The sequence below is a fragment of the Cucumis sativus genome, chromosome 1 (genome assembly GCF_000004075.3).
Source record: "Cucumis sativus cultivar 9930 chromosome 1, Cucumber_9930_V3, whole genome shotgun sequence".
Lineage (NCBI taxonomy): Eukaryota > Viridiplantae > Streptophyta > Magnoliopsida > Cucurbitales > Cucurbitaceae > Cucumis > Cucumis sativus.
This window is the reverse complement of record NC_026655.2, coordinates 23898174-23915225: the sequence shown is the minus strand read 5'-3', so window position 1 is coordinate 23915225 and position 17052 is coordinate 23898174. Positions and strand designations below refer to the sequence as shown.

Genomic DNA, 17052 nt, shown 5'->3' with positions numbered 1-17052 from the left:
TTGTTTTCATACCATTTTTCAATAAAAGAAAAAACAAAATTATTTTCAAACTTTAACCAATCACAATCTCATTTTAAATAAAGTTCATTTAACTAGAAAAATGATTCAATATGCTTATTTAGTATTTTTCTTTTTGAGAAGTATTGATACAAAGACACTCGTTCAGACACATCTACATTCTCTACTATTATCTTGGATTTAGATGATTTGATGCAATTTGTGAATTATTTACCATGTGAAAATGAGCTAACAAAAACCCAAACATGTCCCAAAAGGTCAAAATTGAGTCAAACTAGTATTTCTACTGTTTGTTTAATTTGTTATTTAGATTAAAAATTTTAAAAAAATGAAAAGAAAATCATATTTTATAAAGAAGAAATCTTATGTCATTATCATCCTAGAAAGGCCTCTGTCAAATTAAAATGTAGATGGAAATCTTTTAGATGTGTCATGAACCTGTTCGTCAAGTTTTCGAACCTATAATCTTCAAGTTACGCAGGTGTAAGATTAAAATAAAATAAAGAAATCGTAGAAAGTCCTCTTTGGACCCCAAACTCAAAACTAAGTTTAGGACATCGTTGTTCAATTTTTTTTTATATCTTTTAACGTGTGAATGCCAAAAAATTGAGAAAAGGGAAATTATTGTATTTGAAAATATATGGTTAAAAAAAACTATTCAATGAATTGTTTGTAAATTAACTTAGCTCTAATGACAATCTACAAAATGAGCAAAAGAGAAATCAGATTTCTCCCTAACAGCTTTTAGATAAATCTTGCAGCCTCTTCCAGCACAATGAAAAATCAATCACCAGTAATCTCCACAAGAACAAATCCCGTTGGTGAAGTGGTGGAATCTATTTATATCTCTTACTATAATCTCTCGGGCAAAAATTTCGGAAGCGAACTTCATGACAGTATGACAATCTCCACAAGTTCTTAGATTCTTTTTAATCCTAATTGGAGCACCAGCAGGAAGGCTCAGCAGCCCAAATGCAAGAGCTATTTTCTCACTATGATACCACAAGCTTTGCTCCTTGTATTCTTCTGCAGTGTTTATTGCAAATTCAGTTTCAGCCACATACCCTTTCTTCTTTACTAACTCCTTTAGCTTTTCCAACATTTCATAAATCTCCTTCGTTTTCTCATGTGATTTGTCATGAACTGTGAATACATATGTTGAATTCTTTATGTCGATCCAACTACAACCTGGTTCCTTTCTCACCCCAATGCTTTCCATCTTTCTTCTAACTTCATCAGCCTCATTTAACATCCCATTACGCGTCAAGATGTTACAAAGCAGCACATAATTTCCAGGATTATCTGGTTCCAAATCAAAAAGTTTCAGCGCTACTTCCTTACCCATTATAAGGTTGCTATGATTCCTGCAAGCACTAAGCAAAGCACCCCATACTGAGGCATCTGGTTTGATAGGCATCAATTCTATAAACCTCTTAGCTCTATCCAACTCTCCCGCACGACTAAGCAAGTCGACTATACACGCATAATGTTCATGTCCAGGGTAAATACCATGCACTTTAATCATTGAATTAAAGTAGAAGAATCCTTCTTCAACTCGACCAGTGTGGCTGCAAGCAGAGAGAACAGAAACAAAAGTGATATAATCGGGTTTAATCCCCTCTCTCAACATTTGTTCGAATAACTCAACAACCCAATTAGCATGACCATGTTGTTGACACGCTGCAATGATAGCTGTCCAACAAACCACATTACGGTCTTCAGTCTCTTCAAATATCTGGAAAGCATCTACCAAGCTGCCACATTTTGCATACATCGTAATCAAAGAACTTGCAACACGCAGATTTTTAACAAACCCAGATCGTATGATCTGATTATGGATCAGTGTTCCCTGATATAGTGCTGCAAGATTTGCGCAAGAATGAAGAACAGAAGAGTATGATGCTTCATCAGGTATTGAACCTTTCCTTCTCATCATCCAAAAACTATTGCAGGCATCTTCATAATTGTGATTATAAACGTATGCCATGATCATTATGTTCCAAGTAACAACATCTCTCGCTCCAGTGTTTGAAAACAACTTTGCAACGTCGTTGAATAAGCCACACTTACCATACATGTCACTCAGCGAGTTATTTATATAAACCAAATTCCAGACACCAAGCTTCAGAGCAACTCCATGAACTTGTTTCCCAAACTCCAAGTTACCAGCATTGGCACAAGCACTAAAGACACTAGAAAAGCTTACTTCATCAAGAGCAGTTAAATTCTCCAATAGAAGCGTCTTAAAGAAGAAAATGGCCTGATCATAAAGCTTGTTCTGCAAGAATCCCACAATCATAGTGTTCCAAGACACAAGGTTTCTCACGGGCATTTCCTCAAACACCTTCTCGGCCATCAACATATCACAGCACTTGGCATACATGTCAACTAATGCACTGACAACAAATACCTCAGCAAGGAACCCATGTTTCCAAACCAAAGAATGCATCTGTTCACCATGAACAGAAGCCGTAGTGTCAGTGCAAGCAGATAAAACAGCAGAGAAGGTGTAATGATTGGGATAAACTCCAGAACGCCTCATATGGTTAAAGAAAGTCAAGGCCTTAAAGGGTCTTTTGAAACGGGTAAGTTGGGTAATAAGAGAAGTCCAAGAGACAACGTTCTTAGAGTCATCTGGAGCTGAGGAGAAGAGCAACAAGGTTTGGTCGACAGAGCCACATTTGGCGTACAAGTTAAGGAGGTTGTTGAAGAGAAAAGGGAGGGAAAGCAAGGCGGTGGTAATAAGTTGGGAATGAATTTGAGTGGCATGTTTTGATGTCCGGCTACAATTGAGAAGACTGTTAAGAGAGGTAAGAGGGTGGAGGAATGGAGTTTGGTGGTAATGGGATTTGAAAAAACTCAAATTTGGATGAAGGGGAAGTTTAGAATAGACAGCTTTCATATCTAATCGTGTAGTTCGTAATCAAGAGGGTTACAAATGAGAATTTACAAGCAAAGTTTTTGCTTTGATTTAGGAGGTTGGGTAAGATCAAGTAAATAATGGGTATTGATTGGAACGGAAAGCATTTTGATTCTTCGGCCATTTAGGTCGAGATTCACCAGAACCTTGTAAAGAATTTCAACAGGTGTTCATAAAGGAAGTTCTCATCCAAAGTCAACCTTGACTTAATTAAACAGTCCAAAACCGTCGAGGGAAGCCGCCGGGAGACCCCCATTCCCGCGTGGTTTAGACGTCGCGCGGTGGTGTGGCACTCAAAAACCCAAGTTCCCGTCGCTTGCCACCGCTGTGACGAGGAAGCCTCCGGCGATGAAGAAACGCTGTGGTTTCCGCCGGAATGGATGGAATCTGGAGGTCAGTGTATTGAGAATAAACAACACGAATGTAGGTGATGCAGCGGAGGGAAGAGAGTACGAAATTATTTTGGACTCCCTGGATGACCGGAAAATGATTTCGAAATTTGTCGTTTTATTTATTTTTTTTATAAAAAAAGTAGATGAGATTACTAAAACGGAGCCCCTCACAACACGGATCAAGCATTCTCGCTCGCCCCCGTTCCCTTTCCATTCTCACATATCATTCTCCTCTCTCCTTTTTCTCACCATCTCCGTCTCCAACACTTCATCTACCTCTGTTGTCTCACATTCTGACGTTCAGTCTCACTCGGCAACACAAACTGAAAAGAGGGAGAGAAGAGGAACAAGAAGTGACATGGAGCTGCTCATGTGGACTCGCGAAGCTGCTTCCAATGCATGGTCTCATCAAGAAGAAAGTACTAAATGAAAAAAAAAAAAAAGAATGCATTAATCAATGAAAGAATTGAGATAAACAAGAGGTCAGATTTTTTTAATTTTAAAAAGTGAGGCAAAAATCATTTTGGATCTTAAGATGGTTGTATAAGTTGCATATAAAATGAGATAATTGCATATAATTTCCAAAAGAAGTCCAAGTAAAATTTGTCCAACCAAAGTTAGGAATTTTTTCCTTTTCTTGTTTAGTTAGAATTGTTAGCTCAATAATTCACATCAAAACACAAGGAATAATCTTGACAACATATACCAAGCCAATAGTCCTATAGCATCATCAATAGATCATATCATCCAATATCCAATATGCTATAATCTTTAACTCAAAATCATTTAGAGAAAAGGCAAAGACAACAATGGATTTGAAAAAAATAAAATTAACTTTTTACAAAGTTGAAAAAAGGGCCAAGTTGCATAGGGGAGAATGACTTTGATGAGAAGGCAACATAATAAGAAGTCCTGAAAAAGCATTTAATCCCATCATCAAAAGTTTAAAGGCATTTAACCCCATCAATAATCAATGGTTGAAATAGCACCCCTTTATACCCAATCTTTGAATAGTCACATAATTTCACTTCCTTTTGCTTTCTAGTGGGAAGTGATAATCAACTTTCTTCCCTCTATTACAATTGTTACTTTTTCCAATCTTTGTTATTTGTTGGTTGACAGTTTGTGCTCCAAATCCAGTATATGAGATTCTATTAACAAAATCCCACAAATGAAAAAAACTAAGTTTTCTCAATTCATGTGTTGATATCACTTCGTGTCAAACGAGGCAATCCTAAAATAGATTTTGAATAAGCTTGTCTAATCATATTCAGCAAAGAACATTAAACAAAAAGATGACAGACAATTGTATTTAGCAAGTATACCGTCCCATTCAAATGACCTAATTATATGTGCTTCTATCCACATATTATTATTCTTAAGCCTTAATCCCTATCCATCTGTTCCACCACCCATCACTTCACCAGCAGCCATCGATATGAAGCAATTACAAATGAACTAGTTGAATTTGAAGATGATACCATTACTCCAATTTTAGAATCAAATAATGTTGGATGTTGTATTACTTGGTGATAGTTTGCTGATCCAAGAGAGAAGTTCTGTAAAACCAACAAGAAGAGTGACTTAAATATCAATAATCAAACCTTATTTAAGACGTATTACAAAAGCCCTAAACTAAACCTATTGATGATCAAGATGATACATCTTTCGACTCTATGCTTTCCAAATCTTCACTCCCATTATTGTTTCAAGATGTTTTGTTATTCGAGTCTCTTAAAACAAGACTTATTGCTATCGATCCGATGATTCCTATTGAAACACAGTCACTTATTATCGAGAACAGGTGCATCGATAAAACTCCAACGGCCACGAATATAATTCAACCAACAATGGTTGAATATAATTCTCAATCAGCTAGAGCAAAACATATTGTGTTTATGCAACAAAAGTTGTTTGTTAACACTAGGAGCCCGTTTGATAACGTTTTCGTTTTCTGTTTCCTGTTCATTGTTTCTTTTTCTTTAGAATAAGAAAACAGTGTATATTTGATAACTATTTCCGTTTGGTCAAACTTATTTGATAATCATTTTTAGTAAACACAACATTTTGAAATTTAAAATTTTTAAAAACTACACGTATTAAAGTTTTAAATTTGAAAGATCAAAATAATATATAATTTAAATACTAAACAGTTTAAAATTCAAAATTAAATTGAACACATAAATATGAAAAATAAATTAACAAATATAAAATAAATACTGCTGAATGGGAAATAAAATTTAAAATTAGATTGAAAATTTTCAAATGAAATAATACAATAATCTAAAAATATTAAAATTTAGAATTAAATTAAATATATAATTATGAAAAATAAATAAAGAAAGGATAAAACTAAAAACAAATTGAAAAGTATTAAACATATATATGAAAGATTAATAAAGAAAGGGAAAAAATAAACTAAAAAATATGAAACATATAAATATGAAAAATTAAGGAAAGAAGAAAAAGAAAATAAAAAAGAAAAAGAAAGAAAGAAAATAGAAAACAAAAGTGGTTCTATGCATACCTCCTCATCAAGAGCCAACTAGAGATATTAAAACATAAACAATCAATTAAAAATGAAACAAAAAAGGGAGAAAAACACTTTTCATAATTTCTCAAATTTTGTCTAACTTTAAAAAATGTTCCTTAAATTTTGAAAACGAGAGACATAATAGTTATCAAACATGTCTGTTTCTTGAAAAAATAAGAAATGAAACAGGAAATAGGAACGCTGTCAAATGAACCTTTAATTACTTCTATCCTAAGTCTTCCAAACTAGCTACACTATACAAAAGATACACCATACAAAAGAAAGAAGAAGAGAAGAGAAAATCCGAGAGGGAAAAAAAAGTAGTGTGTGATCTGATCTGATCTGATCTACCATGCTTTGCTGTGTATGTTCAGTTTTAAAATGTTGGGTTGCTCTTTTAAATTTTTTTAGTTGTGCATTTGTAATAAATTTGTAGATGAATTATGAGAGCGAGAAGGCTTTTTGTTGATGGGAAAACAGGGCAGACCCAGAAAAACTAGACATCTACTACCTTATGGGAGTGGGCTTCAAAGCATGAGGGTTGTTCTGCTTTTCTCTCTTCAGTTTTATAAAGCTGTTATAATCTAGTGGAAAAATATGAGAATTGGGTTTGAGTTGAAAGTTCCTTAAAACAAACCAACTCTCTTAAATCATAACCCACCCACCCCAAAAGAAAAACAATGATCATTTTTTTTTTTTTTTTCTTCTATTAAGTATCAACGACGAGCATGCAACAGCAAATAGAAAGTACAAAAGTTAGGTGTTCTTTGAAAGCCTTAATGACCAATGTCCAAGTCATCTTATGTTAAATGCAATATTCAAAAGAGAAAATATCAAATATTAGAAGTTAAGACAAGCTCCGATCTCATCCTAATTGAATGTCATCCCAAACGTAACATGCATTTATGAATATGATATAGAAGGCCAAGACAATTACAACAATGAAGAAGAATACACAAGCTGCGGGACCCAGCTGCTTTTGGTTTTTAGTCACTTTGCCAATTCAACATTTAAAAGAGAGAGAAAATAAAATACCAAATGGTAAATGGCTCCCAATCTAATCTAATTTATTGCCACCCCAAACATAAAATGCACTTATGAATATGACCGTAGAAGGCCAAAACATTTCCAACCATGAAAATCAATACTCATGGGACCCAGTTGCTTTTGGTGTTTTATCACTTTGCCAATGCTAATTATCATAACTTTTATCTCTCCACCCTGTTTGATTTTCTTTTTCTTTTAGATAGAAACTAAAGGGAATCATTATCATCATCAATTATTCTATCCTAGATCATGTGAGAAAAGCTTGTCACTGACAGACTGTTTTTGCTTTTGCTTTGCTAAATTTTTCCTCCAAGTGGTGTGGTTCTTTCATTTAGTCTTCTAGTGACTTAGTTAGGCATTTCTGAGTTGTTGCCAACCTCATCATTTCTTTCCTTAATTTCTTCATCTTTTTTCCATTTCCATTTCTTAAGGACTGGGAGCTGCCACTTTGTTTTTCAATCCACAATAATCATTATGGCCACCCAAACTCTTGATTCCCATCAAACTTCTACAACAGATGAGGTAAGTTTTTCCTCTAATTTTCTCTTTCATTTCTACTTCTAATTCTCCATGCTCTCCGTTTCACTACTTACTTAAGTTTGTTCAGCTTCTTATTTAGCTACATGTTTTCTGATTTCTCTCTCATGATTGTAACTGGATGTGACGACCGTTTGATCAAGTTTTTAGATTCCTTATACACACTTATTACTTTTCTAGTTTAAACTTTAAACATCCTGTTGAGTGATAATTTTGTCATTTTCATGTAATACTGACTATATGCACTCACTATTAGTTCTCTAAACTGAATTTAACATGCAAATCCCAAACATATGTTTCTTAATCAAGAATTAAGTAATTTTATCTGCCAGTAAGTTAACTTACCTATAGTTTAAAAGCATGGCAATTTAGTTTGTTGATCATGTTGATTACTATATTGAATTCCTTTAAAAAAAAATTCTTCGTTTGTGTGAGAGATCTATCTTGATAGACAGTAAAAGAGGTACAAAACATATTATTTTTATGCTGTCATATGGTTGATTAGATCTGCCAATTCCTTCAGCAATATTTTTCGGGGATATTTTTTCCTTAATTTAACAGTTATGTTTTATTTTACTGGAGGAAACGGAGAAGATCAACAGTGAATCAGTAAAAGTAGCGGAACAAATACATTTCTCTTCACCACAAGAAACTGTAGAAGATGACAGGGAGAAAGGTAGGGCTGACAACTTACATGTTCCAAATAGTACTTTGTCGACATCCGAAGAAAAGGCAGTGGATATTCAAGCTGAGCCTCCTGCTATTGAGAACAAACAAATAGATGAAACTTCTGTTGTTAATCTTCCAGTTCATGACAATGTGCAGTTGGAAAAAGAATCTACTTCGGTCTCAGAGGTGGAAATCGCTACTGCTACCAATGAGACCCTACATGAGGAAAGGCCATCGGTTGAACCAGTTGCAGGAGAAGCAATAGATCTGCCAGTAATTGCGTACTTGGAAAAAAGTATAAAGGAGTTTGATACAGCTGACAATGGCAAGAGCCCACCAGAGGAGCAACCAACTAAAGAAGTCATAGAAAGAGAGGCTTTGGAGGTACCAGCAGAGGCAACCACGCAAAAAGTAGAAGAACAACCATCAGAGGCTGTGAGCCTTCCAAAACTACAAGACGAATCATCAAGCAATATCGTTTACAGTGAAGAAAAAGAGGAACCAAGTGCCCACGTACAATTTGTAACAGAAGTTGCAGAAAAAGTGGAAATGAATTCTGAGGAAGCAGAAGAGAATAAGCCAAAGATTAGTGATAATACAATATTATCAGTAGTGGAAAACTTTAGTAAGGGCCCAACAGATGCAGAAGAGGAACCGGTGACAGAATGCGTCAGTGTAGAGAAGGAGGCAGACAAGGAACCAGAGACTGATATTCCAAAAGAACCTGCTGAACTACCAAAGAAAGAAGCTCCGGCAATTGAGGTAGTTCCACTGGAAGAACTAATCGAGAGGGTTGCAAAAGAAAATCTTGAAAGAGTTGAAACTCCAACAGACAAAGGGCAGCCAGTTGAACTTCATCCATTCAAAGCGTTGGAAGAAGTGATAGCAAAAGAAATTAGCATACCCACAGAAGTTCCCAAAGATAAGCAACAGGGATCTGAAATTGACGCAGAGCAAGAATCAAGAGAACTGATAGAAACAAAGATCAGGGAATCTGTTGAAGTTTCCCATGAAAGTGAATTTCTAGTTGAAGTTCATCAAGCGAAAGAACAAGTATTGATAGAAAAAGAAATAAACGAATCCTTTGAACCTCCAAAGAATAAGGAGCAATCAGATGAAGCTATTTCCCAAAAAGAAGCTGTAGAAGTCACAAAAAATGAGGTTGGCTTATCCTTTGAACCTCCCAAGAACGATGAGCAAGCATATGAAGGTTTTTCATCAACAAAATCTGGAGAAGTGAAGGAAAAAGAGACCAATGATTCCACATTGGATTTTGAAGAAGTCGAGAAACAAGAAAAAGAGGTCATTCAAGTAAAAGATGGTATAAAAGAGATACCTGAAGTAACCAAACATGTCCAGGACACTTATGTTGAGGCTGAAGCTGTGATAGATGAAAAGCCATTGGCACCTACAGACAACACTGACCTACCAAGTGAAGGGAAAGTCCAGAAAGAAGAACAACCAGTCGAGGTTGTTGCCGAAAAAGAACCAATTAAGATGTTTGCAATAGAAGATATTGAAACAGTTGAGCTGCCGATGGAAAAGAAGGAGTCAGTAGTGATAGAAAAAGAGATAAATGAAGATGTTGAAACAGATGAGCCACAAATAGAAAATAAGCAGCCAGTAGAGGTAGGAAAGGAGATAAGTGAAGATATTGAAATAATTGAACCACCAATAGCGGTTGCAAAAGAGATAAGTGAGGTGATCACAAAAGAAGTTACTCAAAAGGTTGAGCCTTCAACAGAAACCCAACCGTTGGAAGTGATAGCAAAAGAGATAAGCGAGGTGGTCGCAAAGGAAGTTACGGAAATATTTGAAACTCCAACAGAAAAAGAGCAACCACTAGTGACGACAGAAGAGACAAGTGCATCTATTGAGCCTCTCAAAAACAAGGAGCAGCCAAATGAAGTTATTTCTGAGAAAGAATTAGTGGAAGTTATAGCACAAGAGGTTTGTGCACCCTTTGACCCTCCTACGAACAAGGAGCAGGCAGATGAAGGGTTACTGGTGTCAGAATCGGGTAAAAGACCAGATGAGGACCATCCAACAAAAGAATTTGACGGTGTAGACAAGGAATCAAGGGGGAAACCAGACACAACAAATGAAGTTATTTCTGAGAAAGAATCAGTGGAAGTTATAGCACAAGAGGTTGCACCCTTTGACCCTCCTAAGAACAAGGAGCAGGCAGATGAAGGGTTACTGGTATCAGAATCGAGTAAAAAACCAGATGAGGACCAACCAATAAAAGAATTTGTCGGTGTAGACAAGGAATCCAGGGAGAAACCAGACACAACTTATGTTCCAGACTTATTTGTTGAACCTCCCAAGAAAGAAGTGCATCCAATTGAGGTTCTTACAGTGGAACAACGAGTAGAAGTTATCACAGAAGAAATTAATATAACAACTGAACCCCCAACAGAAAATGGGCAGCCCATTGAAGTTCACCCACCAAAAGGATTAGAAGTGGAAAAAGAAACTTCCGAAAGAAAAGAATTTTCTGAGGACAAGGAACAAACAGTTGAAGTACAGTCAGTACAAGAATCAAAGGAAGTGATAGCAGAAAATATAGTTGAATCTGTAGAACTTCCCAAGGGGAGTGAATTGCTCAATGAAGTTCAACCAGTGAAAGAATTAGAATTTTCTGAGGACAAGGAACAAACATTTGAAGTGCAGTCAGTACAAGAATCAAAGTAAGTGATAGCAGAAAATATAGTTGAATCTGTAGAAATTCCCAAGGGGAGTGAATTGCTCGATGAAGTTCAACCAGTGAAAGAATTAGAAGTCATGGTAAAAGATAATAGTGCATCCATTGAACCTCCCAAGAATGAGGAGCAACCAAATGAAGCTCCACATGTGAAAGAATCAGAAGTTATAGCAAAAGATATTGGAGAGTCCTTAGTACCTTCCAAGGACATGGAAGGGCCAGTTGAAGGTTTTCCTGTGATTGGATCTGAGGAAATGGGAGCAAAAGAGATGGGTGGTTCCACATTGGGTTCAGAAGAAATTGAAAAACTAGAACCTTGTAAAGTTACCGAAGTGAGGGATGGCAAGGAAGAATTGTCTGAGATAACCAATCATGTTCAGAATGATTATGTGGAGGTAGAAACTGAGCAAATTGCGAAAGGTGAAAATGTGGAAGATCAAAACCCATTGGCTATTGGGAATGATAGTACATCACCTTTGGGAGTAGGACAAATCCACAAAGAAGAGGAGCAATGCAAAGAACAAAGTGATAAACAAGATTCAGTTTATCAGAAGGGTCAACCTAGTGTAAATTTAGTTGCACCTGACATTCCACCTCATGATGTGAAAGAGGATGAAAAGAAGGAATCAGGCAACATTGATGTCGTTGCACAATTATCAGTAGAGGAAGCACCCGCTATGGAGAAAGTGGGAGAGGAAAACAAAGAAAAAGGAATGAAGACTGAGAAGGCAGATGAAGCTACACATGAGAACATACAAAAAATAACGCTGCCAAGGGAAGAGGTGGCTCCAAGAGACTATGAAACTGATGTTGTGGTAGAAGGGAAGTCAATTGATGACCAAAAAGCTGGTAAAGTCGCTAATCTGATTGCAGAAACCAAGGTTGATGAGAGTATTACAGATGAGAAACTAGCACCGGTTGAGACTGCCAGTGTTCAGGTAAATGAAACACCTAAAGAACCCCAAGAGCTTGAGTTGGAAGTAAAAGATAAAGAAAATGTGAGGGCAGAAGCTGAAGTTCCGAAAGTTAATGACAAGAAAGAAGTTCCATCGAAGCCTAGTCATAAGCATTCACACAATATTTTATCGAAAGTAAAACAGTCGCTGGTGAAGGCAAAGAAAGCTATCATTGGCAAGTCACCAAGCTCAAAAACCCTTTCCTCCGAAGCAAGGGATGACATTAAAGTTAAGTGATGGTATGCAATGAATAATCACTGAATATTTCACATTTCACACAAATGTCATATAACCCTTACCGTTGGACATGCAGCAGGTCAGAGTTAATGCGTCAGTATTATTTGATTTTTCTTGGTTTGTTTATTATTAAAAAATAAGTGTGTATAGAAGAAGGTCTCAGTCAACGTTATACTTGATACTATATGGATAAATTGATTCTTCTTTGTATTTATTATTGTTTGGTGTTTTGTTTGTTCTAGTAATTATCAGAAGACGTGGTTGTGAGGATTTTTTTGGATAGTTGTCATAGTTGCAATGTAAATTTTGATATTGTACGAACACATTGGTTCTTCTTTGTATTTACTATTGGTTGGTGTTTTGTTTTGGATAGCTCTCATAGTTTCAAAGTAAAAATTTAAATTGTATTGAAGATGCATACATTTTAAGAAAATTGGTGGATCACGTTGACAAACTTCTTTGTCCTTCTGTTGGAGTTAATTCAATAGTTAAAAGGTTGACAAGTTTTTGGTCAAATTCAAGGCAGTGTTAATCTTAATTGTATGTCAATGTAGTGAAGTTTAAGTATGGGTGTCCTTGAACTTGAAGCTCGGAATGCACCTACGGCAACATATAACATAAACGAAGAATTTCTTTTGCCTTGTTTCCTCATCAGATTACTCTATTTAATAAAACGAGGGAACTCCATTTTCAGAGTTGTGAGGAATATCAAAGATATAATTCAAGTTCTAAACTCATTATTAATCTATTAAAAGAAAGAACATACAGAAGCACTATTAACAACAAATTACTTGGCAACATAACATGTCTTAAACCTCACCCCCCCTCCCTCTTCAAAAAAACCCTATTGTTCCAACTTGAGCCAAGCTCCCCACGAAAATGTCATTTATCTCCAAAAGACGAACTCATGAGCACCTTCCCAATTATAGCATAACTGTCGCTATACCAAGCCAAAAGTCTAAAACACCGACGCAGAGACAAATTCTTTAAAGAAGAAAAAACTCAACAACCAAATAAAAACCAAAGAGAAAAACATCACAAGCACAGCAGTACAAGTACATCACCCACATAATGAACTTGTTCAATGAAATTTAAAAGGATCCGAAAACTCAAATGAACCTAGTCCAAAATCCAAATGCAAGAAGAGGGTGATGGAAGGAAAATTAGAGAGATTAATTAAAACCTTTGCATTTGATGACTTGAGCGTAGAGCTGGACATGGCTTGAGGAGGTCCAAAAATTGGACGACTTTAAATATATGAATAGTTGATTTATTAGACCTATGTTTGAAGACAAAAACTATTGTTAGAAACAGGAACTTTATAGAGTGAATGAATCAAAGGGTAGAGAAATTGTTAAAGACGAGCCTTGGAATTGCATATATCGTGTCTAGATTCCAAACGCATTGTATTCCTTGTGAAATACCTTAAGGGAGGTAATGAACTTGTGTTTTTCAATGTTGCTCATAGTGTTAGTTGTCTGTATCAGAATTCATATATTAGTAAAATGAATGAAAATGGATGAATTTTGAGGAATATAATATTTCAGGAAAATCTACCTGTTCAATTACTTTTTCAATTCAATTCAAGACATTTATGTAGTAATGTACAACACAAAAAGCTTCAGGTTTGACCAAAAATATCAGTTTGTCAAAGTGTTTTGGAAGGTTTTAACCACAGTTCCAACTTAAAACTTACATAACACAGATAGTTTGTTAATGCAGTTTCTTTTACAGTATAATGTGAAATAAGATGAATAGCTGGAAAATCATTTTAAATGACAAAAAGTTATTATTTAAAAATATAACAAAATATCATATACTATCCCAGTTCATCATAGTTCATCGTTGATAGGTTGTGATATTTTGTAAATACTTTTGTTTATTTTACTATATTTAAAAATAACCCTAAATAGTTTATATATTAAAAGAATCATATTACACAAGTTAAAAGAGAGTATGTTTTAATCATATTTTTCTTACAAAATAGGGGAACTGTGTGAATTTAGAAACTTTTAGCCGAACAAAATTGAAATAAAACTTAAAACATTAAAACAAAATTAAAATGAAAATTCAGACCATTAAAACTAAACTCAAAAGAAAGGAAGAAAATTTATAATAAGTTAACCAAAGTAGCGTTGCAAAGAATGGATTCAAAGAGCATGATACCTACCGAATTAAAGCCTTTTCAAATAAACAAAGCAACCATATCGAATGAAATTGATGGTATGTTATAAGAAAGAGATACGAACCAATCAATAAGAAGGGAAGGGGATAGCTCCTGGGCATAAAAAGAAGCCCAAATTAGATTGAGCTGATAGGGGTTGCCAATGTACATCTCATCCACCGGGTGGCGGGAAACATCCGGCCAAACCCCAATCACCCCCATTCTCATCCTGAACTCCCTTCGCGGCCCCTTCAATCAAATGCTAGAGAGTAGAGACCTCCAATTCATATTCACAAAAAGAAGTTCTCCAATAATAAAGATATGGTCTCTGTTGTCAAATTGTGTTGGGGACATAGTAAGAAAGAGGAGAATATGGTGGAACGGTTAAGAAAGCGAGATTATCTTGTTTTTGCGCGGGGAAACGAAAGAAGAGAATAAAAGGATGAGTATTGGTTGGAAGAATGGATAGCAGCTTGGATTCTTACCCCCACTTGCCTCAACCATTCTCTTTCCCCTCCGGGAATTACAAAAATCAAATAAAATGGAGTATCAAAAATTCAAAATAATTGATTTGGACTGTGACATTTCAAGTTTGGAAGCTACCATGGCTAAAAAAAACTCCATGTTGTAAAATTACATTAAATTATCTAAAAGAAGTATAAAATTGATTTGCAGTTGATTATTTCAAAATTGAGCATTGCTCAATGTTCGCAAGATAAAAAATAGTAGTTAAAAACTTGTAGGAGCGTACTAAATCATATCAAACAAGTATATGAATGATTTGAGATTATGAAAAAACAACAAAAACTTGCTAAATATGTATTAAACAACCCTAATTACTTAGAAAAATTATAAAATTGATTTTGGGGTATATACATTCAAGGCTTAAACATTTCATCAAAAGAACATTAAATACTAAGATGAATATCTATAACAATTTAAAAAGAAAAATGATGAAAACATAAAAACTTTCTAAAAAAGCAAGAGAGCTAGTTCAAGAGTACTAAAAATTCTAAGAAATGGCACGGGAGCTTGAGAGAAAAGAAGCGTTATAGAAAATATGGGAAAAAAAATTTTTAGAGAAAAAAAAGGAAAATTTTCATACGAGACATTTTCGACTTTTCATATTTCATTTTGTCCTAAAACTCAACTTACATAATGTATTCCAAAACACACCCTAAAACACATGTTCAAATTTAACCACCATCATCACTCCCTTCCAAGCCCATGAGTGATTCCTCTCTATTACCATGTGCTCGACTCTGTATTCCTCTTACTTACTCTTTTTGAAAAAAACTTTCTAGGAGGTGGTAATTGCTTCGAGAGATATAGTATTTGATACATCAGTAAATGATATATTATTTATTTGTTTATTTGTTTATTTTATATATCTCAAATAATTCTTAAGTTCTATTTTTGTCGTAAATAATAAACAAAGGCAACATAGAAACTCGTTCATACTACTGTATTGTTAGAAACTTCTCATTTAAAGCTTATTTTGGAAAACAAATATTAAAAAACTAATTATATGTGGAAGTACTAATACTTTATAAAAGAAATTTAGTTTTCAAATGCTTCATTACTTTTTGAAAATATTCCTACCGATCATTTTGGATCAAATGTTATAATTGATATTTAAAAATAATATGGATTGAAAGTGACAACTCTAAAGCCTATGAGGTGGGCCTTGGAAAAGAAGGATCTAGTTTGGACAAGGTTGAAGCTAATTAACAACCAAAACCAAGGTCGACCCTCGACTAATGCCCAACATGCAAGACTCATTTCAAAGTAACACTTTAAGCTCAAGATATAGCTCGAGGAATACTCTTGGTTGTTGAAGTCAACATAACCCTAACCAATCATGAAACCATGCATGCTCTTTGACAAAATTAGTTATATTACATCCTAAGGCAACTCGAAAACCCTAGAAAACACCTAGGTCTCAACCTTCTTTATAATACACCATTTAACTTCATACGAGAAAACTTGAGTTATACTTCAGCACCATCTCTAGCTTCAACATTTTCTTACTCTTGTTTAGGCATCTGCTATGTGCGACAAACACTATACTAGTATGCAAGTTTTCTCTTCTACAAACGGCAATTTTCTCCTCTCAAAATAAATTCACAAAGGTAAACTACACTTCCCCATCAACAAAGTAGATAAAAAAAATTCAATCAACATATAGTGAGAGATAGTATATATATATATATATATATTTCAAATAAAAGAACTAATTAGTAATTACTAAACCAAACCTTCGGTTTATCTGTAAAAGAAAATTTAAAATACTAATGAAAGATGATACAAACATCAAACAAGGTAAGGGATGACATAAATTGTGTTAATGGCGTGGAGGGAGGTTGTGATTCATGTGATGGAAAAAGACGTTACTTGCATGCCATCAATAACAATTAACAATTGTTTTTGCATCGTCGCCCATATCATTCAGTAGCCTCCTCGGATATATATGTTTCCTCTTTACTACTTCACAACATAAATATTTTTAATTTCACCGATTTTTAGGCAAGTTTTTTAGGAAAAGAAAGACAGCAAAAGCAATGCATGAGGGAGCATGTGTTTATATACTACACCTCCTTTTTTCCCAATTCCAAATTCTCCCGATCTCTCTGTACTATCAAAAAAAATTGTTAAAGAGAAAGATATATATTCTAAACCCATAAGGTATCGCTTATTTATTGTGAAAAAATAAAAAAAAGAGACACGATTAATGATATGAACAGATGGTAAAGTGAAAATTAAATTTGATTAATTAATTGTTGGTACTTTTATAGGAAATCCCTCCTTATCTTTCTTTTGCTTGGCATCGAAAAAGATGTTTATGAAGCAGCTAATGAGAATCCCATTTCACATG

The 17052-nt window shown here is 34.8% G+C and overlaps 3 protein-coding genes across 7 annotated transcripts; 2 read left to right on the top strand and 1 right to left on the bottom strand.

Moving 5' to 3' along the window:
- Positions 1–624: 624 nt before the first annotated feature.
- On the bottom strand, positions 625–14690 carry LOC105436186 (pentatricopeptide repeat-containing protein At3g24000, mitochondrial). Of its 5 annotated transcripts, XM_031885172.1 has the most exons (5): positions 14263–14690; positions 13438–13491; positions 13197–13292; positions 4812–4889; positions 625–3752 (listed from the first exon to the last, which is right to left on the bottom strand). In XM_031885172.1, the coding sequence occupies exon 5, from the start codon at positions 2918–2920 to the stop codon at positions 806–808; it is 2115 nt and encodes a 704-aa protein (XP_031741032.1). In that variant the 5' UTR covers positions 2921–3752; positions 4812–4889; positions 13197–13292; positions 13438–13491; positions 14263–14690; the 3' UTR covers positions 625–805. The 5 variants fall into 5 exon arrangements, with proteins under 5 accessions (XP_031741032.1, XP_031741028.1, XP_031741034.1 ...); XM_031885168.1 differs by having other exon boundaries at positions 13197–13491; XM_031885174.1 differs by lacking the exon at positions 13438–13491.
- On the top strand, positions 7117–10996 carry LOC101216708 (fibrous sheath CABYR-binding protein). The gene is made up of 2 exons (XM_004135524.3): positions 7117–7432; positions 8030–10996. Exons 1-2 carry the CDS (start codon positions 7385–7387, stop codon positions 10808–10810), a joined length of 2829 nt encoding a protein of 942 aa, XP_004135572.3. The 5' UTR covers positions 7117–7384; the 3' UTR covers positions 10811–10996.
- LOC105436184 (GRIP and coiled-coil domain-containing protein) lies at positions 10688–12385 on the top strand. The gene has a single exon (XM_031885179.1). It carries the CDS (start codon positions 10901–10903, stop codon positions 12011–12013), a length of 1113 nt encoding a protein of 370 aa, XP_031741039.1. The 5' UTR covers positions 10688–10900; the 3' UTR covers positions 12014–12385.
- Positions 14691–17052: the final 2362 nt, after the last annotated feature.

Bases quoted from the DNA above. Each gene is read 5' to 3' on its own strand.
- LOC105436184 (XM_031885179.1), top strand. From the start codon at position 10,901: ATGGTAAAAGATAATAGTGCATCCATTGAACCTCCCAAGAATGAGGAG.
- LOC105436186 (XM_031885168.1), bottom strand. From the start codon at position 2,920: ATGAAAGCTGTCTATTCTAAACTTCCCCTTCATCCAAATTTGAGTTTT.
- LOC101216708 (XM_004135524.3), top strand. From the start codon at position 7,385: ATGGCCACCCAAACTCTTGATTCCCATCAAACTTCTACAACAGATGAG. The intron at 7,433-8,029 runs GTAAGTTTTTCC...ATTTTACTGGAG, and splicing joins AAACTTCTACAACAGATGAG to GAAACGGAGAAGATCAACAG.